The sequence below is a fragment of the Hemiscyllium ocellatum genome, chromosome 23 (genome assembly GCF_020745735.1).
Source record: "Hemiscyllium ocellatum isolate sHemOce1 chromosome 23, sHemOce1.pat.X.cur, whole genome shotgun sequence".
NCBI classification, from domain to species: domain Eukaryota; kingdom Metazoa; phylum Chordata; class Chondrichthyes; order Orectolobiformes; family Hemiscylliidae; genus Hemiscyllium; species Hemiscyllium ocellatum.
Window position 1 is genome coordinate 13,563,970 of NC_083423.1, and position 27,734 is coordinate 13,591,703.

The 27,734-nt window shown below is 42.8% G+C and overlaps 1 protein-coding gene across 1 annotated transcript in view; it reads right to left on the reverse strand.

Moving 5' to 3' along the window:
- podxl (podocalyxin-like) overlaps window positions 1–27,734 on the reverse strand; it is a 155,079-nt gene that overhangs the window by 24,249 nt on the left and 103,096 nt on the right. Inside the window, exons 3-4 of the mRNA XM_060842702.1 lie at window positions 26,825–27,168; window positions 21,994–22,059 (exon numbers count right to left, since the gene is read on the reverse strand). Of these exons, the coding sequence (XP_060698685.1) occupies window positions 21,994–22,059; window positions 26,825–27,168 (410 nt within the window). The remainder of the gene's footprint in view (window positions 1–21,993; window positions 22,060–26,824; window positions 27,169–27,734) is intronic.

Consider the following 27,734-nt stretch of genomic DNA (forward strand, 5'->3'; position numbering starts at 1 on the left):
TGTGTAATAGTACGCCTGAATATATTAAAAAAATGCATTGATTAAATAATGCACTATAGACATCTACAGCTCACCTCTAAATCTAAATGACAACCTCGCGTAAAAGTCAAACTTTTTAAGACCATTTTTTAAGGTAAAAGTAATGGGGTCAACTATTACATACTAATTTTGAGGAGCTGAAATTCTTGCTACAGTCCAAATTATCATCTCATTAGCAGAAGCCCAACTGCTCACTCAACAAATAAAGAAAAGAAACACAACAAGTTACAGTAAGCTGCATGGCACACAAAGGGAGGTTGTCACCTGACTCTGACCTAATGCATCCTAAACTTTCCCGCCAAATTGGTGTGATCTGGACATCAAACCACATAATAGCATGAGAAAACAAAATCCATTTCCTCACTGTAACATTGATGTCCAGAATAACACCTTGACTCACAAATGTCGATCTGTTATTGGCGAAGAACTAGGGTCAGCTTTTACATGAGATAAATGGAAAATTCCAGATTTTTTTGGCCAAAAATAAGGGGTCAACTTTTACGTGAGATCAATGTTTACTCGAGTACATACGGTATGTAACAATGTCTGTGGTAATGGGTGACATTCAGTGAAGTGGCCCTTATTCATGCTGACTTTGCAAACAAAACGTTTACCTCTGTTCTAGGAAAGAAAACGAAGTTGAAATTTTCTCTGAAATCAGGACTGGGAGACTTGAATAGTAGGTACTTATCAACAGCAAGCTGGCTTAGGACAGCTTCATCTGTAAACACTTGACTTCTTATCTCTTTGTGGCAGCTGTACATGATATTACCATAAGGTGGCCACTGGAGCTGTACATGCAATAGAGAGAGGAATAATGGAAGCAGAGCAGGGTTTTATTAATATTAATGATAGCTTGTAGCTGACCTTTAGTAGTTTGATATCTTAACTCAGAGCTGAAAATGTGTTGCTGGAAAAGCGCAGCGGGTCAGGCAGCATCCAAAGAGCAGGAGAATCGACGTTTCGGGCATGAGCCCTTCTTCAGGAAAGCCCATTCCTGAAGAAGGGCTCATGCCCAAAATGTCAATTCTCCTGCTCCTTGGATGCTGCCTGACCCACTGCGCTTTTCCAGCAACACATTTTCAGCTCTGATCTCCAGCATCTGCCGTCCTCACTTTCTCTTTGATGATATCTTAACTCAGTCAGGCTTACTCCTCTCTCAAGGTTATATCTTTGGAATCATTGACTGAATTCCCAAGTTGGACTATCGAGGAGCTGTTGTGATTCACTTTGTTTCTTACTATTGTACCTCCCAAAAACTCTGACACTTCACATAAGCATACGCCCCACAGAACACAGGTATGCTCCATAGGACAATGTCCCGCAAAACCCCAACACCTGTCGCTTGCCTTGGAACTAACTGTGTGTGATCCCTGCTCCAGGTATAAGTGGGCCACTTATTTTTTTATTCATGAGATGAGGGTGTCGGTTTCTCTGCCAGAATTTATTGCCCGTCTCTAATTGCCCTCAGGGCAGTTAAGTGTCAACCACACTGCTGAGTGTCTGGAGTCACACGTAGGCCAGACCAGGTAAGGATGGCAGTTTCCTTTCATAAAGGAGATGAGTGAACCAGATGGCGTTTTTTTCCTGACAATTGACAATAGATTCATACTCATCGTTAGACTCTTAATTCTAGAATTTAGAAAAAAACTGATGACAAATGGGTCTCTGGGTGAACATTCCAGTGGTAATATCACTCGGAAATCACCTTGCTTGTCTTTATCTCAGTTGGACAAGAGATAATACAGATTTTGTTCAACCATTGAGTGATTTAATTAAATCAGATGAAAAAAGGCAATTTATCAGGAAACCAGCTGCTATAAACCAAATCATCCGGACTCTTCCTTTCACAGCTCTGTAGAAAAAAACACTCCTACTTACACATTATTTTAAAGAGCAATAGGATTCTCTCTGGTGTTCAAGTCAATATTTATCCCTCAATTAATATCCTACAAACAGATTATTTGACTGCTACCTCCTTGTTGTTTGTGGGAGACCGCGGTGCACACACTGGCATCTGTGGTTGCTATATTGCAGCAGAGACTCCATTCTTCACAAAGGACCCCATTGGCTTTGTAACATTGCGAGGTTGAAAAAGGCACTACATAAATGCAAGCCTTCCTTTTTGCACGAGTGACTTTGCTGGGATTTCTCCCCATGAAGGTATCTGTTTCTGTCACTGCTCTTGGGTTTCTCTCTGATCCACGCCAGTGACACAGGCAGTCGATCATCTTGGATTTCCAGATCCCAGTGAAAATAAATCAACGTGAGGGAGCAGTAGTTTCAAATAGGTAGGTTCTGCCATTGTCCTTGGGAAGGTATCCAGTCAGCTTGCCTGTGTACTGACCAAGAGTTATAGCAACAAGTGGTTGCAGAATCAAATTTCACAAGACCCTTACTCCTCACAACTGATCTCCTGCCTCACATTAATACCTGCGGACAGTAACATTGTACTAATTTATTGTTGGCTGTTTACATAGCAGTAATAGCCCTATTCAGAGTGTACTGTGGGCTTACTTCAGAGAAAATGGTAGCTCAGTGGTTAGCACTGCTGCCTCACAGCGCCAGGGACCCAGGTTCGATCCCACCCTCGGGCGACTGTCTGCCTGGAGTTTGAACATTCTCCCCATGTCTCTCTGGATGCTCTGTTTTTTTTCCCCACAGTCTAAAGATGTGCAGGTGAGGTGGATTGGCCATGCTAAATTGCCCAAAGTGTCCTGGGATGTGCAGCCATGGGAAATGTGGGGTTTGGGTGGGAGGGTTCGTGCAGATCCGATGGGCCAAATGGACTCAATCCTCACTGTAGTGATTCTATGATTTCTATAGAAAAGTCAATAAACTTGGGATAACTGCCATTCTAACTTAGTCCAACAACAATATATTAATATAGTGCCTTTGAAATGATGGTACTTCAGGAAAGTGTTATGAAGCAAAACTAATCACCAAGTGACATAAAGTGGTTTTGGGGCAGACCATATGATGAGTCAAAGAGGTAGGTTTTGAGGAAGTCTCTGGGGGAGGGGCGGGGGGCAGTTGCAGAAACAAAATGAGGGGGTGAAAATCAGGATGGGAATTTCAGAGCCTTATAAAATGAATCCAGGGATGGATCAATGAAAATTGGGGACCTTCCCTGGGCTCGAATCCCTGGTGCAAATATCTCGGAGGGTTGTGGGGTTGAGAGAAGATGTCAGAGTTAGGGAGGGGGCCAGACCACGGAGGGAGTTTTAAAGACGGATGAGAATTTTAACATCAAACTGGTCCTTGACCAGAATCAAGTGTAGGGCAGTGAGCACAGGAGTGAAAGGGACTTGGAATGAGTTGAGACACCGACAATAAGAGTTTTATACAAGATTGATCCGTTGAAAGTAGAATGTGGGAGATCGGTCAGATACAGGTTGGAATGTTCAGAGTTACAAATCATGAACTGGTTGCCACGGGAACTAAAAGATGCCACACGGCCGAGGGAAATTGTTCTCCTGAGGCTGGGATTACGAGGTAATATTGCAGGAGATGCTGCCTGTTGGATCCCACCAGCTTTCACCTGGAAAGCTGAAACCGTCATTGGCAGGAAGAGGTACCAAAGAAGAAGAACATTCTCAACAACCACGATCAAAGCAAAATACGGTGGATGCTGGAGTTCCAGAATAAAATCAGAAAAAGCTGGAGCAATTTGGAGGGCAGCATGCTTGGAATAAGAAAGAGAGTTCACCATTAACACCATCATTGTCTTTGGCACTGGGCACACTCAGTACCTGTTCCACTCACTCTTCTGCCTCTAAAGTCATCATTTTCTAGTTCCTTTCAATTCTGAACTGAACTGGAAACGCAAACTCATTCTTTCTCCACAGATGCTCCCAGATATGGTGAAATTCTTTAACACTTCATGGTGTTATTCTCAATAAGCGCACACCTCCATATAAAACTAAACATGCTGGCCCACAGACAAATCTTACCTTTTCTCTGCAGCCTGACAGTAATTTTCACTTCAGAAACCCCGTTCTAATATCTCTTTATATGGCCCAGTGTCAAACATGGTCTGCACGGTATCCTGTGAAATTTTTATTCCACTGATGACCCTCGCTAAATGTGAGTAGGAGAACTTTGCAAGAATAATTTTGGACCAATTTTGAATAACTTAATCCCCAGCAGTCAACTTGCTATTTTTCCCAAGGTATCTTCCCCTGTCAATATGGGTGAGGTACAACAGCTCACTATGGAATGCACATTACTGCGGAGAATTACGATACCTCTCAGAAACAGACTGTGTTTCTATTGTGAGGGAGTAGCCAGTAACTCTGATAAAATGGAGAATGCTATCTAACTCAGCCAGATCCCTGTAGCAGGAATGCTCAGCAGTATCCATGCCAAGAAACACTCTGGAATCACACTAGTTAGGGCAGAGACATTGTTTGTATGAATAAAGTATATTTTTGTATTAAATAGAACCGAGAATTCAGACTCTTGTGTTTTTAAGCTAGTGCTGAATGCTATTGTGCAAACTCAGTGCTTTTTAGACAATGAATTACTTCTGAAATGTGCTCGTTGTCAAAATGTAGGAAATGCAGCAGCCAAGTTGCACACAGCAAGATCCCATAAATGCTGGGAAGATCATTAGGATCAGAAATAGGAGCAGGAGCAGAGTCTATGATTCTTCGATACTGCTCCACCATTCATATGATCTTAGGCCATAACTCTCCCACTTCCTATCTCCCTCAACACCCTGAGAGACCAAAACCCTGCCCAGCCCAGCCCTTGGAATACATTCAACAATGGAGCATCCACAATCCTCCAGGGCAGAAAATGCCCAAGATTCACAACCCTATTGATGAAGAAACTCTCCCTCATTTTGATCCTAAGCCTTGTCTCGAACTCTCCCATAGGCTGGGTTCTCGATATCTCAGTCAGGAGAGATAATCCCTCAGTGTCTAGTTCTGCCAAGTCCCTTCAGAATCTTGTATCTTTCGATGTGAACTTCTCTTCTCCTTCCAAGTGCAAGAGAATATTGACCCACTAAACTCAGGCCCGTCATCGCTAAAACTATTTCATGAGGCTTTGCCACACTGCCTCCAATACTCCTTTAAATATGAACACGGTATCGCGGATGTGATCTCACCAAAGTCTCTTGCAACTGTAACAATGTCATAAATTACCAATGATGCGGAGGAGCTGGTGTCGGACTGGGGTGGAAAAAAGTTACAAGTCACACAACACCAGGTTATAGTCCATAAGGCTTCTGTGGAAGCACTAGCTTTCGGAGCGCTGCTCCTTAGTCAGGTGATGAAGGAGAAGCACTCTGAACGCTAGTGCTTCAAAATAAACCTGTTGGACTATAACCTGGTGTTGAGCGATTTTTAAATAAATTACCAAGATATTCAATTTTTTAGTGATATTGTTGTGCAGATACACATTGGACAGGGCATCATGGAACTTTGCTTTCTCTGAAACAGCATCACAGGATTCTTCATGTTCACCAGACAGAATTTTCAGTTGAATAGTTCACTGTGCAGACAGCATTGACTCAAGATGCAGAATGTTCCATTGACACCAGCCACACCTCATCTGGGAAACCAGTGAGTCTCCCTTAGCTGCGTGGTCCGAACAAAATATTCCAACTTTACGTCTCCTTATAAAACAGCAGATGGGCACCAGAAGCTGATCGCTCCCTCCCATACCCTGAGGTTGCTAAATTCTGATTTTCCTAATGGTGTCACACTGGAGACTTTTAATCCGTCTGACTTCAAAAATGCTAAGTTTATTTAAAGTTTACAAACGCTATTTTTTTGTAAACCAAAATAATTATCAGCTGAAAGACTCTGTGACAAGTTCTGGCAGGTTGGGCATTAAGCACTTTTTTTTTGAAGTTTGCAACTTTTATCTAAAGGCAGGAAAGGAAATGTTCTTGACAGATTGCAATCTTAAAATGCTGCACTGCAGGGAGTAGCACAGAAATATTTAACACAGTCATTAGTAAATCTTTCATTGCTTATTTTAACAGAAATTAATCCAATTATAGGACAAAGGAGTTGGACACAAAGATATCAAGCCTTCTAATGCTAATACTTGTGCCAAACAGAGTTTTCTCCTTTAGCCAGTGCCACCCCCTTGGCAGCTGCCCCTTCTCCTTGATGTTTAATAAGGTTCAGTCTGTGGGAATCCTGAGATTGGAATGGAAACTATATCTGAAAAACAGGTCTCCCTCTGTCTTTCATGGAACTCAGCTATAAACAATGCATTCACCATCAAGTCAAGACTTCAGCTTAATAAGTGTCAGATATTCAGGTTAGTGGAGTGGCTGTGTAGCACCGAATTGTTCATATGTTCAGCATTTGATTACGTATGTCTGCTGTCTCTTCTCTTTTCTCACTGTGCTGTTAACAAAGAACAAAACAACACAGGAACAGTCCTGCAGCTCACCAAGACTGCGCAACACAAGACCTTTCTAAACTAAAAAACCTTTGCCTCTACACAGTCCATATCCCTCTATTCCCTGTCTATTTAACACCTGTCAAGATGCCTCTTAAATTCTGAACTTGTATCTGCCTTGACTATCTCCTCTAGCAGCACATTCTAGACACTTACTGCCCTCTGTATAAAAAAAACCTTGCCTCTCACATCTCCTTTAAATTTACCCTCTTTTACCTTAAACCTACGTCACCAAGTAGAGTCGGTTCTGCTATAATGCATGTTTCTTCAACGCAAAGTGGTTTTAACGCAATTGAAGAATTTAGTCTGTTATTTGTAGAACGCCAACTTTCTCTACCTGTAGTGGATATCGCGGCCCCATGAGTTTAAATGGTGTGGCTATTGCATGATCTTCTTATAACATGAGATCACACGAGAACACACGGGTCTTACACCTTATATCAAATTATAACTGACATTTCTACCCTGGGGGAAAAAGACACTGACTATCAACTCTATCCATGTCTCTCATAATTTTGTAAACCTCTATCAGGTTGCCCCTTTCGACTTTCAAATGAAATCAAACCAAGTTCGTCCAGTCTCTCCGCATAGCTAATATCCTTCAAACCCGGCAACATGCTGGTAAACCATTTCTGTACCCTCTCCAAAGCATCCACATCCTGCTGGTAGAGTGGTGACCAGAACTGTACACAATATTCCAAATGCGACCTAACTAAAGTTCTACCCAGCTCCAACATGACTTGCCGACTTTTGTATTCTATGCCCTGACTGCTGAATGCCTTCTTGATCATCTTAACCATGTCTGGGTTTGATGATAGAAAGTAAACAAAGGTAGACAACACCAAGAAGCTGTAAGCATGTGAGTCGACATCTTGAAAGCATTGTAAATAAAACTCTTGTCATGGCATGGAGCAATGTGGGTGAAAGTTGGGAGAATTGTGCAAGACGGCCAACTTCTTGGCATCAAGAGCAAAAAGTCCCATTTTCCAGCTGAGTGTTGAAAGGCAAGGTGAGATCCTCACTTAGTGGGAGGCCGTGAGTATGCATTAGTACCTCAACATTAATTTGCCTCCTCTCATTGTGATGCAGTTTCCCATTCTCCCATCTGCTAGGTCAGCAACCAGAAGGTGACAATTCGCAATGTGTCAGTAAAACCGGGTGAGTCGAGTGGAGGGATTGTGACAAGGCCAGCCAGGTTGAGCTCCCTGATTGAGGCTGTTAACCTGGTCCAATCAGGGAGCCCTGCCTGTCAGATATAAACAGGAGAGTGATCCAGGATAAGGAGGGGATCCCCCGGATCAACAGCATTTAATCTTCGCTGGGAAGCAACTGGAAGATGGCCGCACCCTGTCTGATTACAACATCCAGAAAGAGTCCACTCTCCATCTGGTGCTGCGTCTGAGAGGTGGTGTTTTGGACCCGACCCTCCGCATTCTTGCTCAGAAATATAACTGTGACAAGATGATCTGCCGTAAGTGCTATGCACGCCTCCACCCTCGGGCATCAAATTGTCGTAAAAAGAAATGTGGCCACACAAACAACCTGCGCCCAAAGAAGAAGCTGAAGTAACTGTTGGGGCAGTTGGTGTCCTCGGCATGTTTGTGTTTGAGCTAAATCTCCAATAAAAGTGTGCGTTGTATCAAAAAAAAATAAACAGGAGAGTGTCCCTGCTCTCCCCTTCACTGTTTGATCACACAGCATTGCCCTTTGATGTGAAGGGCACTGCTTGTCACTGGCCACCCAGGTGCTTTCCTATCTTCCTGGTGGTGGAAACTGAATAAAGATTTGTGCACCTTGTGTCTCTCACTGTGTCTCACACCTGCACACACACACCATGGGTGCTGGGGAATAAATAAGCATGACAGCAGTCCGGCGGTAGTGTGGGGAAAAAAAGGAAAAATAATAAACAGGAGGGTGAGTGGTTCTGTTCAAAAAAAGATAAAAGAACAGGAGTGACAGAGGTTTTGGTCACTCTGAGAGCTGGAAAGAAATATAAACAGGAGAGTGCTAGTCACTGGGCACTTGGGTGTTTCTTTTTTTCCTGGTGGTAGAAATTGAATAAAGATTCATGCAACTTGTGTCTTTCACTGTGTCTTGCATTAGCGCATACACAACATGGGTGTTGGGAAGAAAAGTAAGCACTACAGCGGTTAGGCGGTAGTGTGTGGGTAAGAAAGAAAAAAAAGGAGTGTCAAATACCCTGTTCACTCTGAGAGCTAATAAAAAATAAACAGCTGGCTCTGGGAGAGTTGGACCCGTGTCAATTACTATGCTCATGTATATAAAGGGTGGCTTGCTGATGGGACACTGGCCTCCGTGAGTTATTTCATCCCCAGGTCACGATTTGCTCCTCTCGACCTCCATCTGGGACCCCAGATAGTAACCTCTCAGCTGCACGGGTTTGTGAATAGTCTGGGAGGTTGCGGGTCATCAGTCATGGGACTGTCCATCCAAGTCAAATGATGGGATGGATCCCAGTCGGTCCTGAAGGTCCATCTGCCAAAAGTCAAGGAGGGGATTATCAGGCGCCACTGCTGCATTGTGGGTAACTCCATTGTGGGGGTTGGAGGCAGCATGCTGTTATTCTGTCTGAGTCCCAACTGTGAAGGTGTGGGGGTAAGAGGAGGGAAAATTATATTGCAGGGGTAAAGGAGGGTGGTCATCAACAGTGAACATCCAGGTTTCAAAGGGGGTACAGTGCACAACTATATCTGGCACGTCAACTTGTTATGTTTCAGACTCGGTTGGGGTGGGGCGGTTGCAGAATGGGGACAGGTTGTCTGGGAACACAGGAAAGGTCAAAGCTGATGGCACTGATAGGAAGAGCAAGAAGGGCATGTGTACATTTGGGGCTTCACCAAGGGTAAGAGATTGAACCATAGCGACTCTCTGCATAGGAACGACTATTGTATCCTTCCGTCATGATATAAAGGACCATTACACAATGGAGCTGAAAATGGCTGCCACCACGACCAGTGTGGGTGGGGCTAGTGTTTCATTCTAGGAGGGAAGCCGCCTTCAACATGTCGGATTCTTAAGAGGGTTGACAGGGCAAAGGCTGATTGGATGTTGCCCCTCACAGGAGAGTCCAGGACTAGAGGGTTTTGTCTGGCATTAATTTAAGACAGAGATGAGGGGGAAGTTTTTCTCTCAGGGGATTGAGTGCCTTTGGAACACCTTACCACAGTGGGGTACATTTAACATGAAATAAATAGATAATTTATCGATTGGGGAATCAAGGGTTATGGGTAAAGGCAGGAACGTTGGATCAACCATGATCCTATCAAATGGGGAAGCAGGCTTAAGAGGCTGAATGGCCTACTCCTGTTCCTATTTCTTGCGGCCTTAACTTTACACAGACACCAACAATATAGGGCGAAAGACACTAAAAAAGGCATCAGGCAGGAGTCACCAACATGCACTGTAGCTCTAGCAGCTGCATACCTTCAAAGTTTGGACACAAGCGAGTAGGATGAAAGTAAATACTCTGGGCTAGGAGTGCAGGTGCAGGGTTAGTGAGGTTCCATTAAAATGCAACTTGGAACAGCCTCGGAGCTCCACTGCAACTTATCAAACTTTGAAACGGTGCGAGACATTTTTGGATTTAAAAACCTTGGCATCTTTTACCTCTTTGCACCTTTTACTCATGCAATGCCACAGCACACTAGACATTACCCTGGCTTTGCGAAGCTTCTTTGAAGGATTCCTTTAAATGTTAAGCAAACACAAAATTAATATAAATTCCCAAACTCCCACATCTCTGGACAAACTTAATTAACCCTTATCCTCTCGAATAAGCACAAGTGTGACAGACCAAGAGCAACAAGTGCACTGAGAGATTTCAAATGACTGACCCCTGAGGTTCATGCCTGGAAATGCTGAACACATAGTGAGTCTGAGGCCAGTGTGCTGGTAATTTAAGATGGAAAAATAAACTCAACAAGATTTAAATTACACACTCAGAAACTGAAAATGCCTCTTTCCCACACTGACAAAAATCTAAAACAAACATCCTGCATCAAAACAAGAACTCAGACTCAAATGAGCAGCTTAATCTGAGAGAATGTAAGCAGGAGGTTGATTATAGCCTCACAGGTTACGGTCCACACCGGGACTGAAGGAAAACTCTATTGTCAGGCCAGCTGCACTCTTATTCTGGCAAGAAATCCAATCTTTCCAACGACTCTGAGGCTGAGGATCAATATGGACAATTCTCAAGTCATTTGACAAAGATATCAATGATGGATAAATGCACTTTTAACACAGTCATAGAGATGTACAATACAGAAACAGACCCTTCAGTCCAACTCATCCATGCCAACCAGATATCCTAAATTAATCTAGTCCCATTTGCCAGCACTTCGCTCGTATCTCTCTAATCTCTCATTTCCTGAAACGTCAATTCCCCTGCTCCTCGGTTGCTGTCTGACTGCTGTGCTTTTCCAGCACCAATCTAATCTTGACTCATAACCCTCCAAACCCTTCCTATTCATATATCCATCCAGATGCCTTTTAAATGCTGTAATTGTACCAGTCTCCACCACTTCCTCTGGCAGCTCATTTAGTAGACGGACCACCCTCTGGATGAAAAAGTTGCCTCTTTGGTCCCTTTTATATCTTTCCCCTCTCAACCTAACCCTATGCCCTGTAGTTCTGGACTCCCCCACCCCAGGGAAAAGATCCTGTCTATTTATCCTATCCATGCCCCTCATGATTTTATAAACTTCTATAAAGTCACCCCTCAGCCTCTGACGCTCCAGGGAAGACAGCCCCAGCCTATTCAGCCTCTCCCTACAGCTCTAACCCTCCAACTCTGGCAACATCCTTGTAAATCTTCTCTGAATCCTTTCAAGTCTCACAACATCCTTCTGATAGGAAGGAGACCAGAATTGCACGCAATATTCCAAAAGTGACCTAACCAATGTCCTGTACAGCTGCAACATGACCTCCCAATTCCTATACTCAATGCTCTGACCAATAAAAGAAAACATACTAAATGCCTTCTTCACTATCCTATCTACCTGCGACTCTATTTTCAAGAAGCTATTAGCCTGCATACCATGGTTTCTTTGTTTAGCAACACTCCCTAGTACCTTACCATTAAGTGTATAAGTCCTGCTCTGATTTATTTTTCCAAAATGTAGCATCTCGTCATTATCTAAATTAAATTTCATCTTACACTCCTCAGTCCACTGGCCCATCCAATCAAGATCCCGTTATAATCTGAGGTAACCTTCTTGGCTGTCCATTACTTTTGTGTTCTTTGTAACCACCCTGTGTAGTATGGATTTAATGGCAGAATTTCCAACCTGTTGCTATCATCCATCATCAGAAAGCATGGGTCAGCAATTGAAAATGAGTGTTCCTGCCCCAGTTTTAACTATTGTCACTCCAGTCCTCCAGAATGATGCGGCTAATAATTTGAGTCAATGTTTGAGCAATTGAGTGTGGATTCTTTGGACAAGAACAAGGGGAACTGGTTGAAAGCAGCCCGTGTGTTGATCCAGGCATCTGCTTTTCCACTCACTTTCCTGTTATTCTTGCCTTGAAGGTCAAGATGGTTAAAAAAAAACTCAGGAATCGTCATGACTACTGGGAAATGTTACACATTGGCTTCAGGACATAAATGAAGTACACATTACTGTTTGGCTGAACATCATGCAAACTCTGCCTTTTATGTGATTGGGTAACGTTGGTCCTGTTTTTGAACGCAGTCTGAAATTTCAAAATCGGTTTGAGATCTACGACAGCCAGGGCTAATAACAGGAAATATCTCTTCACACAAGAACTCTCTGTCCAAGAATCTGCTGAATCTTGGAGGGATATCAATGAAAATGTTAAACTTACGATTGATACGTATTTATTCTTCATGGCCGTTAAGGGTTACGAATTGGGTAAATGAGGTTGAGAAGTAGATCAGCCATGACCTAATTTAACATTGGTACAGGTTCAAGGGACCAAGTGGCCTCCTCCTGTTTCCATGGTCTGCTTCTGATCTATGGGGTACACTGGCTCCGATTTTCAGGTCATCGTTGATGCTCTATGCATTGATGCTGCCCACAAATTCTCTTGTGCCCCCACAACTTTTGCCAAGACTGCTGGGGACAAGAGAAGGTACATAAAAACAGTCCCCCCTTTCCCCACCTTTTCACGTCAATACTTGCCATATTCAGATAACTTTTTAAAGCTCCAAACCTTTCAGTAGGTCAGAGGGTGAATGAGCGAATGGGTGAATGAAGAGCGTAAATGAGTGAGTAAGAGAATAAATAAATGGATGAGTGAGTGAAACGGGTTTGTGAGTGTATGTGTGGGTGACTGGGAGGATGACTGAATGAAAAGTGTTTATGAGTGAGTGAAATGGAGTAGTGGTGTTTGGGTTGTGACATGGGGGGGCAGGGGGGAGTTGTGGGAAGAGGAGAGTAATTTGATTGGGAGTCAGTTGACTTCAATTCCGTTTCTCCGGTTAATCATTGGTCTATGTCAGATGTTTACGAGGGGGACATTTTCAGAGTAGGTATCCCTTGTATGCCTGGTCGAAGTCTGACTTTCAGCTCGGTGTCAGGAATGATTCACAGAGGATCCCAGGCTGCACCAACCAGCCCAGGAAATTTCAGTGTGGGTGTGTGTGTCTGTGTGCGCACGTGTGTGTGGGTGTGTATGTGGGTGTGTGTGCGTCTGTGTGTGTGATGTGTGTCTATGTGTGTGTGTGTGTGTGTATGTATATATACATATATAAAAATATATATATATGAGGATCTCTATCAGCTCCTGCAGCACATCTCCTAACTTCAATACAACCCTACCAGTGCCATGGTGACTCAGTGCCAAGAACCTGGGTTTGATTCCACCCTTGGGTGACAGTCTGTATGGAGTTTGAACATTCTCCCTGTGTCTGTGTGGGTTTCCTCCACCAGTCCACAGATGTATTGGATAAGTGGAATGACCATGTAAAGTTGCCCTGTAGTGTGCAGGTTGGGAGGATTAGCCATTGGGAATGTAGTGGGCAGGGTGGGATGCTCTTCAGAGGGTCAGTATGGGCTGAATGGCCTGCTTCCACACTGTTGAGATCCTATGGTACATTAATTCAGATGCTAGAGACTTTCAGCCTAAAATTTTATGAGCACATTTTTTTAACAAATGGGAGCTTATATTGCCTCATTTATATGCATAAAGAAGTTCCAATGAGGTGTAAGGACATTTAAGTTAAACATTAACAGCAGAGAGTTCAAAATAACATCAAAAAGCTTTATCAATAAAATCCTTCAACTATTAATATTGTGGATTATAAGAAGCATTACCTGGGAAAACAAGTTAATTTTTGGTAACCTGTGGATTTAATTCAGATATACGGTAGGATTACTTCTGACTGAGACTATAGTTACAGGTGGAGGTCAGCAAGCATGAGGTAAAAATGGTGAGGTGACAGATTTCACTCGCTTGTAAAAAATTGGAGTTGAGAATGTGTTGCTGGAAAATCACAGCAGGTCAGGCAGCATCCGAGGAGCAGGAAAATCGATGTTTCGGGCAAAAGCCCTTCATTCCTGATGAAAGGCTTTTGCCCGAAACATTGATTTTCCTGCTCCTCGGATGCTGCCTGACCTGCTGTGCTTTTCCAGCAACACACTCTCAACTCTGATCTCCAGCATCTTCGGACCTCACTGTCTCCTGTAAAAAATGGGAGGCCTATCTTCGTGTTGACCTTCAATGTGATTTTTTTCAGAAAAATTCTGAATTAAACTTCAAAAATAAGAGAATCCAAGGCTGCCCAATTGTGTATGTGCCTTACCTTGACTGTATTCTGTGTCTTAAAAGATTCCCACTGCTTTGTAAAATGTACTCAATATGATAGTTCCACACCAGAGACTTGACAAAACTCAGAGTGACAAGTCAGTGCAATACTGGGGGAGTGCCGCACTGTTGGAGAAGCCACCTTTCAGATAATATGTTCAGTCAGGTGCTCCTCTCTACTCCATGACTCTATGTTTTCCCATGTCACCTGGACAATATTTATCCCTCAGTCCACTCTTGAAGACAGATTCACTGGATATTTATTTCAGTATTGATTGTGGGAGCTTGCTGAGCAGAAACTTGCTGCAACAGGGACTATACTTCAAAGTGCACAACTACCTGAGGTCTTGGAAGGTGCTATATAATTCCAGTCTCTCTTTTAGTGTGGATAGCTGGTGGTACTGGTGGTGGCATGACTGGTAGTGAATTCATAGAATCCCTACAATGTGGATACAGGCAATTCAGCCCATTGAGTCTATACTGACCCTCCAAAGAGCATCCAGATCCATCTCCCTACCCTATCTTTGCGACCCCGCATTTCCCATGGCTAATCTAAATAACCTGCACATCCCTCGACACTAAGGGCAATCCACTTAACCTGCACATCTTTGGACTGTGGGAGGAAACCCACACAGACACAGAGAGAATGGGCAAACTCCACACAGACAGTCGTCCGAGGGTGGAATTGAACCCAGCTCCCTGGCGCTGTGAGACAGCAGTGCTAGCCACTGAGCTGCCATGCCGCCCTCAATATTTTCTTCAAGATATTCTTTGAAATTATATTTTTGAAAATTACCCTTTTAATTCTCAGGAACAGTCAAGATGAGCATTACCATCCTGATGTCATTCCTGATGAAGGGCTTATGCCCGAAACGTCGTATTTCCTATTCCTTGGATGCTGCCTAACCTGCTGTGCTTTAACCAGCAACACATTTTCAACTGTGATCTCCAGCATCTGCAGACCTCATTTTTTACCCATTACCATCTTTTACCCAGAATGCCATTCCTGCCATCTTTCCTTTATACTATCTAGCACGTATACTCGAGCTGTTTCCTATGAGCTCCCAGTACCAGGGCCTTGCTCATTCTCACTGCCGTTCCTCACTGCCCTATTTCAAGGTGTCACTTCACTATCCCGAGCTTGAGATTGTCATCCTGAGAAAAGTGGGACTCAGCTGGACAGTTCTCGTGGTTTAATGAGAATGAATATGATAATGTGTGTTAACATGAGCAGAGACTGGGGGGAAAGCCTGACACTTTCTGCACGAGGTAGAAATGAATGTGCAGATGACAATATTGTGAACAATATTATAAATGAGAGACTTTTCAGAAACCTACTAGATCAATCAGCAGTCACTCACGGTGAGGGGATACCATTACAAACTGCAATTCCAGCAGAGAAAAGGGCAGACAACTTTCCAATATGCAAACCGGCTCTGTTGTGGAAATAAATGACTTGGACATGATGGCCTTAGTGAATTCCCACTGTGCTAGAATCTCTGATTCATTGGCTTATACCAGACAGTGTGTTTGAGATTTCTATTGAAAAGCTTTTTACTTGTTGCTATGACATTTTTTCAGCGTCCGGTCTGTGGTATGTGAGATCTATTTGTTTCATTACACCAGAAGCCTTGGTGTAAATGTCAATGACAAGACAGGAGAATGCTGCTGCTGCCCAATATCACCAACTGGGCAATGCAGCCTGGCATTCCTACCTTGTGGAATGATAATACCGGGAGCAGAGAGGTCAACAGAGACTATGGTGATTCGCATGGTGATTCAATTTATTGGGAAGCAGCCGGGGAGATCCGTGGGCTATCTGTTCCTTTCCCTATTTCAAACTGAATTTAAACACTCAAACCCATGCAGGAAATTGCTGGCATGTAAATGATTCAAAGATATGCAGGCTGGGTGGATTGGCCATGCTAAATTACCCTGTGGTGTCAAGCAATGTGCAGGTTAGGTTGATTGGCCATGCTAAGTTGCCGTACGGTGTCCAGCAATGTGCAGGCTAGGTGGATTGGCCATGCTAAATTACCCTGTGGTGTCCAGCGATGTGCAGGCTAGGTGGATTAGCCATGGGAATTGTGGGGTCAAGAGGATAGGCTAGAGGCCTGGGTCTGGGTTGGATGCTGTTCGGAAGTTCGGTGCTGACCTGATGGGCCGAATGGTCTCGCTTTGCACTGTAGAGATTCTATGATCTATTCTTTCAGCAATGATAGATTTTTGGATATTGAAGAAATCAAGTGTGGGTAGCGCAGGTAAAAATAGTTGAGTTAGAAGATCGGCCATGTTCTTACTGAATAGTGGCACAGGTTTGGGGCTAATTGGTCTACTCCTACTATTTCTTATGTTCTCAAAAGACTTTCATCGAACATGGGTACAATGACAATGTTTAAAAGACATATGGATAGATAAATAAATTGGAAAGATTTGGAGGGGTATGGGCCAGGAATAGACAGGCGGGACTAGTTTAGTTTAGGATTATGTTCAGCATGGACTGGTTGGACCGAAGGGTCTGTTTCCATGCTGTATGACTCCATGACTCTATGAGCAATCCAGGAGCTTACCAGTTCAGTAACCTAATGATTATACCATCACTCTCTAGCCTGCCAGTATGCTTGTGTATTGTGAAAGCTGAGGATGGTCTATAATGTTGCCATAGCGTTTGGGAGGAGATACCCAGACACAAGGAGGTAGAGTTAGGAGCTGGACCCTACTTCTCTTTTTCAGCTTTACAAATAATTGACATGATTCAGCTATGTCCACCCGAGATGGTAAACAGCAAGAAAGTGCACTAAAAGAAGCTGCAGTGTTCCAATTCAGGTTAATAAACTAAAACATTCCATAGTCTGATTCTGAAAGCTGTGCCCATTTCTTTAAGAGGGTGATACATGGCTCATTTCGGGTTACCCTCTCTTTTGACTTGAGTTCCTTAAAGCAACAGTACTTTGTATGCTCATCAATTTCATACCATTCAGTCAAGAAAACCCATAATTGTTGTCTCTCAATTATGACCATTCATCATGTTAGTCTTACATGGTTGACTTTAGGGAAAACACTTAAACCATATTCAGGTTCACAACAGTCTCAAAAACTGTTTAACTTCTAAATTAGCTTTTCATGATACCTTCCAACATGATAACTGGGGAGGTTGGATACATATAGAATCCCTACAGTGTGCAAGCATCCCACCCAGTCACATCCCCTTACCCAATCGCCGTAACCTTGCTTTTCTCATGGCTAATCCACCCATCCCTGAAACACTCTGGGCAATTTAGCATGGCCAATCCACCTAACCTGCACATCTTTGGACTGTTGGAGAAAACTGGAGCACCCGGAGGAAACCCATGCAGACGCTGGGAGAATGTGCAAACTCCACACAGACAGTTTCCCTGAGGGTAGAATCAAACCCAGATCCCTGGCACTGTGAGGTAGCAGTGTTAACCACTGAGCCACTATTTGTTTGATCATTGCAAAATTTCATACAAACTGTACATATACATCCTCATCTCTATGTCCTAACTAACTTGTCATAAAGAATCATTACTGCATCTTCTGTTTCATTTCATTCTTCGGTTTCCTCTCTAAAATGTATATTCCTTCCACCTACAAAGCGACCTTGGAGTGCAGGTTCATAGCTCCTTGAAAGTGGAGTCGTGGGTAGATAGGATAGTGAAGAAGGTATTTGGTGTGCTTTCCTTTATTGGTCAGAGTATTGAGTACAGGAGTTGGGAGGTCATGTTGTGGCTGTACGGGACATTGGTTAGGCCGCTGTTGGAATATTGTGTGCAGTTCTGGTCTCCTTCCTATTGGAAAGATGTGGTGAAGCTTGAAAGGGCTCAGAAAAGATTTACAAGGATGCTGCCAGGGATGGAGGGTTTGAGCTATGGGGAAGAGGCTGAATAGGCTGGGGCTGTCTTCCCTGGAGCATCAGAGGCTGAGGGGTGACTTTATAGAGAGTTATAAAATCATGGGGGAGCATGGATAAGTATTTTCCCTGGGGTCAGGGAGTCCAGAACTAGAGGGCATAGGTTGAGGGTGAGAAGTGCAAGATATAAAAGAGACCTAATGGTATGTGTATGGAATGAGCTGCCAGAGGATGTGGTGGAGGCTGGTACAATTGCAACATTTAAAAGGCACCTGGATGGGTATATGAATAGGAAGAGTTTGGAGGCATATGGGCTGGATGCTGGCAAGTGGGACTAGATTGGGTTGGGATATCTGGTCGGCATGGACGGGTTGGACCGAAGGGTCTGTTTCCATGGCTGTACATCTCTATGACTCTAAGTCAACACCCAACTTCAAAACAGATTGATGCCACCTTAGAAGTGTAAGCAACTCTGAAATAAACCCAATGGATTATTGTAGAAGTTTCACTTTCATTGCTTGTTATTCCAAATTTTCATATTTGTATTTTGCAGATTACATTTAGCATTTAATTCTTCTTTTCTTGTACAGACAATCTATTATGTATGAAGGTAAATAGCTACACGGAGTGCAGTGGGATATCATAATATGAGCAGTGGTTGTATCTATACTGTTGGCTGGATGGCTGGTTTGTGATAAAGAGTGACACCAACCCCATGGGTTCAATTCCCACACTGACTGAGATTACCATGAAGGACTCTCCTTCTCAACCTCTCCACCACGCTTGAGGCATGGTGATCCTCATGTTAAACCATTACTAGTCATCTGTCACTCTTTCTCCAATGAAAGAGGAACCTGGTCTGCTAGAACTGCGAGGCAACTTGATCTTTATTTGTCTTGCAGGGTGAAGGACAAAGATGCTTGTTCCATTGTTAACTCTCGTGATTTGTAAGGGGTAAATTTGTGAACTGCATGATACATGTGGATAAAATGATGTTACCTCTAATCCTCTTGTCATGATTGGGTCTAAAGGTCTCTAAGGTTTGTAGCACCCACTACTGAATCTTAACAAGAACTTGCTCTTATTTTAATTATGTAATTTAGTGCTTGATAGTAATTAGGTAGATATCACATTAATATGTTGTACAATGATTGAATTTATGAACTTCTGAAATGCTGTTAAGCCAATAGTCAGCGTTTACCATCATTAGTCCAGTGAAACTCCTGGAGTCCACACATCTGCAGCTAAACGCAACATTCCTTAAAGTGCTGATGGTGATTCTACACTTCTAGAGAGGATGTCTTGATGAAGATCCAGCAGACCAACTATTGTAAAACACTGAACTGTCTTCTACATTTCACAACAAAAACCTCTGAAAACAGTTGTACGCTATTAAATCAGGTGCAGGTAAAGGTTTTATTGGTGTTAACTTCATATTTACAGCTAAAAAGACCATTTGGCTCTGAAAGTTTATTTTTATTTGTAGAATACCAAATTCCTCCTCTATGATGAAAGAAAATCTACATTTTTAGAATCATGATTTTTTTAAAAGGTTGCTGTGACATTTCAACACCTACCTGAAGCCTATGTCCTAATGATTTATTTTTACAAGAATGCATTTTACTTCCTGGCTTGGCGACTATTTCAATATTTCAATCTGATTGGCCCATGAGTCTACCAATGGCATCACATTTTGGACATCCTGTTGCTTGGTGGCAGACTCAAACTGGAAAGGGATGAAACTCATCGGGGGATGACTACAATTTTTATTGGTGGCTATGTTCAGAGTCAGCAATGTCACTTTGCTGACTGAATTAACAAATACTTTCACCAGAAAGTATTTACGTCCTGGCAATCAAAAGGTGCATGTTCAGTGCATGCCTGATGTTTTCTGATTTAGTGCATGCTCTCGGATATAATTCATGGCAAGTAAATAATTCCCTCATAGGCCTGACATGTTTTGAATGAACTATTTATACTTTACTCGTGTTGCAAGAGAAAAAACAGTGACACTTTGGATGTGAATGAGAACAGCAGCAGGTTCATTTATCAGGTACTTGTTCACTTGAATTACATCCCACTGTTCTCTTAATTGGCATGTAAGTGACCTTTCATCCACAAGGTCACCAGTGGAACTTGTAGCTATCACAGTGGAAAGTCCTGCATCTTTGATTGATCACATCTGGGGCAAGTTGTACCATACTGTTGGCTTTCACCAAAGCTATATGGAACTTCAAATTCCACTTCTGATAATCTTTGACACCAGCATGACCTTTCACCTTTTACTCTGAGATGAGAGCTAACATGCTTTCAATTTATTGCATATCGGTATGCTGACTTGGAGTCAGGCTTTAAAGATAGAATTTAGCAGAATCTATTCATCAGCCACACTTGAGCGCTTGCTTTCCCTCCCGTGTCCTCTGGTCAAGTATCATGACAAGCTAGGAATGAGGACCGATTTACAATTTCCCTGAATAACATTAATCCTCTACCAACTTACCCATGATTATTCAGAATTGAGCAGTGGTTTAGTCACAATAAAGTCAAAGATTGGATAATTTGCTTCACTTTCTCTCCAAAGTGGTTTACACCATCTAGTGGTCTGGCTCAGAACTTGAATTTGGAAGATTCAAGAGAGAAACAATGAATCCATGGCTATGATGTGGAGGTGTCGGTGTTGGACTGGGGTGGAAAGGCCAGAAGTCACATGACACCAGGTTATCGTCCAACTGGCTTATTTGAAATCACAAGCTTTGCTCTGAAAGTTTGTGATTTCAAATAAACCTGTTGGACTATAACCTGGTGTCATGTGACTTCTGACCTTGTTCGTGGCTATGAACCAGGGACCCTTTTGTGGGAAACCATTACCAAGCGTAAACTTAGATCACGACCCAGCTCAACAGCTTAAGGCTTTGTCCAAACTGGACAGCAAAGAAATTCAGGAGCATTACCATGGACATGGGCACTTCAGGACATTTATTTCTGCACTTTACTGCTGGACCAGAACCTACTGGGATCTACGTGGATCACCCTCCAGTCTGATATCTTTTCATAAATATCCAAGAATTTCTTTTACTAAACTTTCCATTTAAAATTCATGTCCTCCAACCAAAATTCAAAAACAACCAACGCTGAAAGAATGAAGTGGTTAATTCGAAAAGTCCATTCTCAGAATGATAAAGCAAAAGAGAAGGCCATTAAGTCAATTGTTTCTGTTTCAGCTCCTTGAACAAGCACGTTCTGCTCCCTCCTGCTCGTTCCCTGCAACTCTGCACAATTTTCCCCGAGTATTTATCAACAGTGGGTTGAATTCTTTTTAACTTTATTTCATCAACACGCTTATGGACCTGCTCAGTTTCCATCCCATTCATCCTAACACCCAGTACAACCTGAAGATACAGGTCCTTCTGCTATAATGCGACAATTGTGTTCCTCTGCAACATGGCACTATATAAAGTCACACTGTTGAAAACTGTTACAGACAAGTGCACTATGGAAGATCGCTAATAGAAAATCGCTATACCTGCTCAGCACAAAGTTTGGTTATCCAACCAGCATCCAAAATTTGTCAATCGTGTTGTGGCCAATTCATGCTGACAAAATGTGTGCTAAAGCAGAACAACCTGGAATCCCATTTTACCACTGACTTTGGATCAATAGTTCCTGAAGTTTTCCACCATTGGAGTTGTTATCTTTAGACCAGTTTTGAGTCAGCTGTATAATAATGGGTGGATATTGATTGCGCCAATTTGTCAATAACTGCCTTATCGATGAACTACACAATGTCCAGGATGGGGAGTTGGACGGATCATGAACCTTCATTATTAAGCAATCATTATATTCCTAGCTGAAATGTACACAGAATTACTTACGCAGTTGATAAACTTATCAAACTCCAGGTAGTCATCTTCCTCGCTGCCTTCAGGCCCACAAGAGACCTGGAAAACAGATATAGTATATATCAAATGTCAAGGCAGGCTTGTTCAAAATATATTTTAACATTAAAAAAAACTCTCCGCGGGATAGCATGTCAGAGGCCAATACCATGAGAGCCTGCAGATAAAGCGTCAAATACTAGGACCAAGGCAGATGGAACTTATTCAGACACGGAAACGTAGGAAACTAGAGCAAGAGTAGGTCTTCAAAGCTGTTCTGCCATTCAGTATGATCATAGTTGATCATTCAATGCAATCCCCTGTTCCCGCTTTCTCCCCATACCCTTTGATCCCTTCTGCCCTAAGACTATATCTAACTCTTTATTGACAACATTCAATGTTTTGGCTTCAACTGCATTCTGTGGCAGAAAATTCCACAGACTCACTACTCTCTAGGTGAAGACATTTCTCCTTACCTCAGTTGTAAATGACCTACCCCACATCCTTAAACTGTGAGTGACGGTTCTGGACTCCCGGGTCATTGAGAATATCCTTCCTCCATTTAACGGCAGACATCATTTCAAAATCATCATTTCTGATCTTTCATATAATGATTTGTTTTTAAGTTTTATTTATGGTGATGTAACAAAGCAATTTGGAAGGTGGAGAAATGGATTAAAGCAGAGGAGTTGTTTCTGCAGTATAAGATGAGGGTTGGAAAAATTTGAACTTGAGACTCTGCCTTGTCACTACTGGTGGGGGTGTGTAACTGGAATGTGATGCGTTTACTGAGGTAGTTATCCTAACCCTAACCCTATCGCAGGTTCCATTATAAATGTAGATGTATGACATAAAGAGATAGAAAAATGTGACAATATCATGGTACTGGTATTATCATGGTAAGAGGAATTAAATGTTTTTGAAAGGTTTACAAATATTGTTATATTGGAGATTGAAAGATAAAGCTTAACGGGTAAATGCACCATCCTGAGTGGTGGTGAATAACACAGGACCTTGTCTGATTTGGAGTGGCAGCAGACAATGCTACAACTGTTAAGGAGGCTAGTTCATGTTCCATCTTCTTTGCTGGGTGTACTTGTGTGTGGACTTTGTATCACTCTTGCCTGATTCAAGGAACCATTCAAGGATTCAAGGAAAAGATATTTACCCTATCCATGCCCCTCATAATTTTGTAAACCTGGAACTGACTACTGTGATGAAACTTTCTATTATCAAGAATGTCTTGAGAGCAAATAAACAAAACAGTTTAATTAAATTCAGAGAAATGCTGACTCAAGTTTCCAGCCTTGGGTGACCCAGAAGATATGACACTATTCCCTTTTAACATATTATTGGGGGAAAAGGATATTAAAAATAATCCGTTTTACAGGGATGCTAAGAACATAAAAAGGGTGGTTATTTGTGCCTCAGCTGCTGAAACATTTACGTTGATTAAAGTTATGGAAAATGGGGTGTATTTATCCAATACTCTAAAGGAAATCCCATCATAGAAGCAATGTGAGAAAATTCTATTGCTTGAATGGATAACTGCTCTGTTTTCGACAATGCATAAAGGAAAATGGTTGAGTATTGACCCTGCTGATATGAAAGAAATGTTGGCAGGAAAAGAGAATTCCAAATAAGGTGGGTTAACATAGGTCAGTAGTTGTCACCTAAAAGGTGCTGACTCCAAGAAAGTAGTTGAGCAGATAATGAATTCTATCCTCGGGTGTTGTGGCATAGTGGTTATATTGGGGGTAGGAGGTCTAGATTACAATGCCAACTCAGGATATAATGGTCACAAAGGTGTGCCAACAGTTTCTTTTTAATGTGACTTTCTTTCCTGAATTGCACGCTTTGTAAAGTTAAGTGTTCTGACAGGGAGGGAATGGAACATTTCCGCAACAGACACTGACCTCAGTCATCAACTAATTCTAATGTTTAGTTTAGCATTGTTAGTGCCAGGTTCTGTGCTAGGTGGATTAGCCATGCGAAATGCAGGGGTAGGGTAGGGTGCTGGCTCTGGGTGGAGTGCTCTTCGGAGTGTTGGGATGGACTCAATGGGCCGAATGGTCTGCTTCCATACCGTGGAGATTCTGTGACTCCTTTTGAAATAAAGGCCAAAATTCTATTTGCCTTCTTGTAACTTGGATGCCAGCTTTTTGTGATTTACGCACAAGCATTCCCAAATCCTTCTGTGCTGCAGATTTCTGTAGTCTCTCTCTATTCAAATAATATTCAGTTCCTATTATAGTATCATCACGTTATATTCCATCTGCCAAACTGCTTGCCCACTTGTTCACCCTGAGTACACCCCTCTGTCGACTGTGTGTTATCCTCACCGCTACTTTTGTGTCATACGTGGTGAGTGTGTGTTCACCTTTCTCATCCCAGTCTTTAGTTTCACCTTTTCCACTGGTCAGACAATCGATATGCCAGCCTAGATCAAAGTTGCATAGGAACATGCTTTGAACTGGTGGCACTAATAGCAGATGGTTTGAACACACTGAATGAGGCCATCGATCAGTGTCAAAATCTGTTTTATGTCATGGAATCATGGACAAAATGGATTGAAATTTCCAGCTATCATTCATAATAAGTTTTGTTTTAACTGCACAAAATATTATTCTTGCAAAACGTGGCATGGCCAGATCATGAAAACATCTCGTTAAGTCTGACAGACAATAAGACCACAGATGCATGAGTAGAAATAGCCCATTCAGCCCATCGCATCTACTCTGCCATCCAATGAAATCGTAGGTGATCTGACATTCCCCAACTCCATTCTCTTGCCTTTCCTCAATTCCCTTACAAGTTAAGAAAACTGTCTATATCAGCCATGAATATGCGAAATGACCCAGCCCCACTGTAGTAAAGAATTCCTCAGATTCACAATTCTCCGAAGAAATGGGTGTCCCTCTATTCTAAGATTATGCTCTCCGGTTGGTTCTTCTACAAGTGGCAACAATTTGTCCGCATGCATCCAAACAGGACCCCATGAATCCTCTATATTTCAATAAGGTCACCTCTCATTCTCCTCAAAGTACCGATCCAATCTACTCAATCTTTCTTCATAAAAATGTCCCACCGTAGCTGGGATCAGTACAATGAACCTTCTCTGGAACTGCCTCCAATACCATTATATCTTTTGTTAGATCAGGGTACAGAACCATTCACAGTATTATAGTTCAACTAGAGCCTTGTATAGTTTTAGCATGAGTTAATAATTTTAATACTCCATTTATACTGTAGGCAGCATTGTAACTCAGTGGTTAGCACAGCTGCCTCACAGCGCCAGGGACCCGGGTTCGATTCCAGCCTCGGGCCTCTGTCTGTGCGGTGTTTGCACATTCGCTCTGTAACATTGGGTAGGGGGTTGGGTCTGGATGGAGTACTCTTCGGAGTGTTAGTGTGGACCCAATGGGCTGAATGGCCTGCTTCCACACTGTTGGGATTCTATGATTCCTTTTGAAATAAAGGTCAACGTTCTATTTGCTTTCCCTTAACTTGTATGCCAGCTTTTTGTGATTTACAAACAAGCTTTCCCAAATCCTTTTGTGCTGCAGATCTCTCTTTTTAAATAATATTCAGTTCCTATTATATTATCATCACTTCATATCAATCTGCCAAATTGTTTGCCCATATGCTTAACCTGTCTACATCTCTTTGTCGACTCTGTGTGTTATCCTCATTGTTACTTTTGTGTCACACTTGGTGAGAGTGTGATCACCTGTCTTATCCCAGTATTTAGTTTCAGCTTTCCCCCCCCCAGTCAGATATATAAGCCTATATCAGAGTTGTACACGGACACCCTGTGGATCTGGCTGGAAAACTGAATTTTCTGCTAAGCAGTTCCTATACTCCTGGGCCTCGCCAGAAGTCTCCTTTGAAATTGAAGACCTTGGAGGGTTCCTATGAAATTAACTATAATAGCTATTCAGGAGAAGTCACAGTTTAGTCTTAAGTCCTAATGAGCTGTTTAGCGGACCCCACATTTAACTCATGCATCCCCAACTACACCAGAAGCTGACCTGACAACCACCTGGGATCCGCCTCCTTTCTCCACACTTCCAAATAGAGTCCCTACAGTGTGGTACAGGCCCTTTGGCCCAACTAGTCCATACTGACCCTCTGAATAGTAACCCACCCATTCCCCTTTTCTATATTTACCCAACTAATGCACCTAACCTACACATCCCTGAACACTATGGGCAATTTAGCACGGACAATTCACCTAACCTGCACATCCCTGAACACTATGGGCAATTTAGCACGGACAATTCACCTAACCTACACATCCCTGAACACTATGGGCAATTTAGCACGGACAATTCACCTAACCTACACATCCCTGAACACTATGGGCAATTTAGCACGGACAATTCACCTAACCTGCACATCCCTGAACACTATGGGCAATTTAGCACGGACAATTCACCTAACCTGCACAGTTTGGACTTAGGGAAGTAACTGGAACACCTGGAGAGAACTCATACAGACAGAGGGAGAATATGCAAACTCCGCACAGACAGTTGCCTAATGCTGGAATCGAGTCTTGAGTCCCTGGCACTGTCAGGCAGCAATGCTAACCACTGAGCCACCTGATTGGACACTCAGGATTCAAACCTCTCAGGACCTGATTTCCATTCAGCCTTTCTGGATCCGGACACCCTCCCTCCCCCTGCCACCCATCCCATCACTGTGTGAGAACTTGCCACTCCTTGGTAATATTGGGCCAATCAACACCTAGAATGAAGTGGAAACTTTCAGCAAGAAAGATGAGTTTGTGTCAATGTTGACAGTGGACTCCAGCACTTCTGTGTTTTACCTTTACAGTTATGTTTGTATCATTTCTCTGCACCATTGTAATCACAATGTCCTGTGTCTCTGTGGATGTAGATTTACTTTTCGATTCGGTTGATGGAATACTTGTGGGAGTAGTTGTGGAAAACTCGTTAGTCGATGTATTTTGCAATGTGGTTTCACTAGTCTGGGGGCCAGCTGTTGTTGCTTGTATGACGGTGGTGTCTGTGGCTTTGCTGCTGAATGATGTTGATTCGGATGTCTTAGGAGTTTGCGTTGAACTCAGTGCAACCTGGCCAGAATCTGCTGCTGCTGTTGTGCCATACGGACCGGCAGTGGTACTTTGTATACTCGTGATGTTACTGTTTTCTGCAAAGACACAGGTTTAGAATTTTTTAAAAAATCACCATTTTTATGATCATGTCCTATGCCTCTAATCTAATTTGCACTGGAGGAATGATTTAATATTAGGATCAAGATTTGCAACGTGGCTTTCCAGGCATTAAGCTTTGCTATGTTGAGTATGCCCACCAAGGGTTGAGTAGATTAGATTAGATTACCTACAGTGTGGAACAGGCCCTTTGGCCCAACCAATCCACACCAACTCTCTGAAGAGTATTCCACCCAGACCCATTTCCCCTCTGACCAATGCACCGAACACTGCAGGCAATTTAGCATGGCCAATTCACCTAACCTGCACATTTTTGGACTGTGGGAGGAAACCGGAGCACCCGGGGGAAACCCACGCAGACACGGGGAGAATGTGCAAACTCCACACAGACAGTCACCCGAGGCTGGAATCGAACCTGTGACCATGGTGCTGTGAGGCTGCAGTGCCATTGAGCCACTGTGTCGCCCTTAACTGGAGCACCCAGAGGAAACCCACACAGACACAGGGAGAATGTGCAAACTCCACACTCCACCCAAGGGTGGAA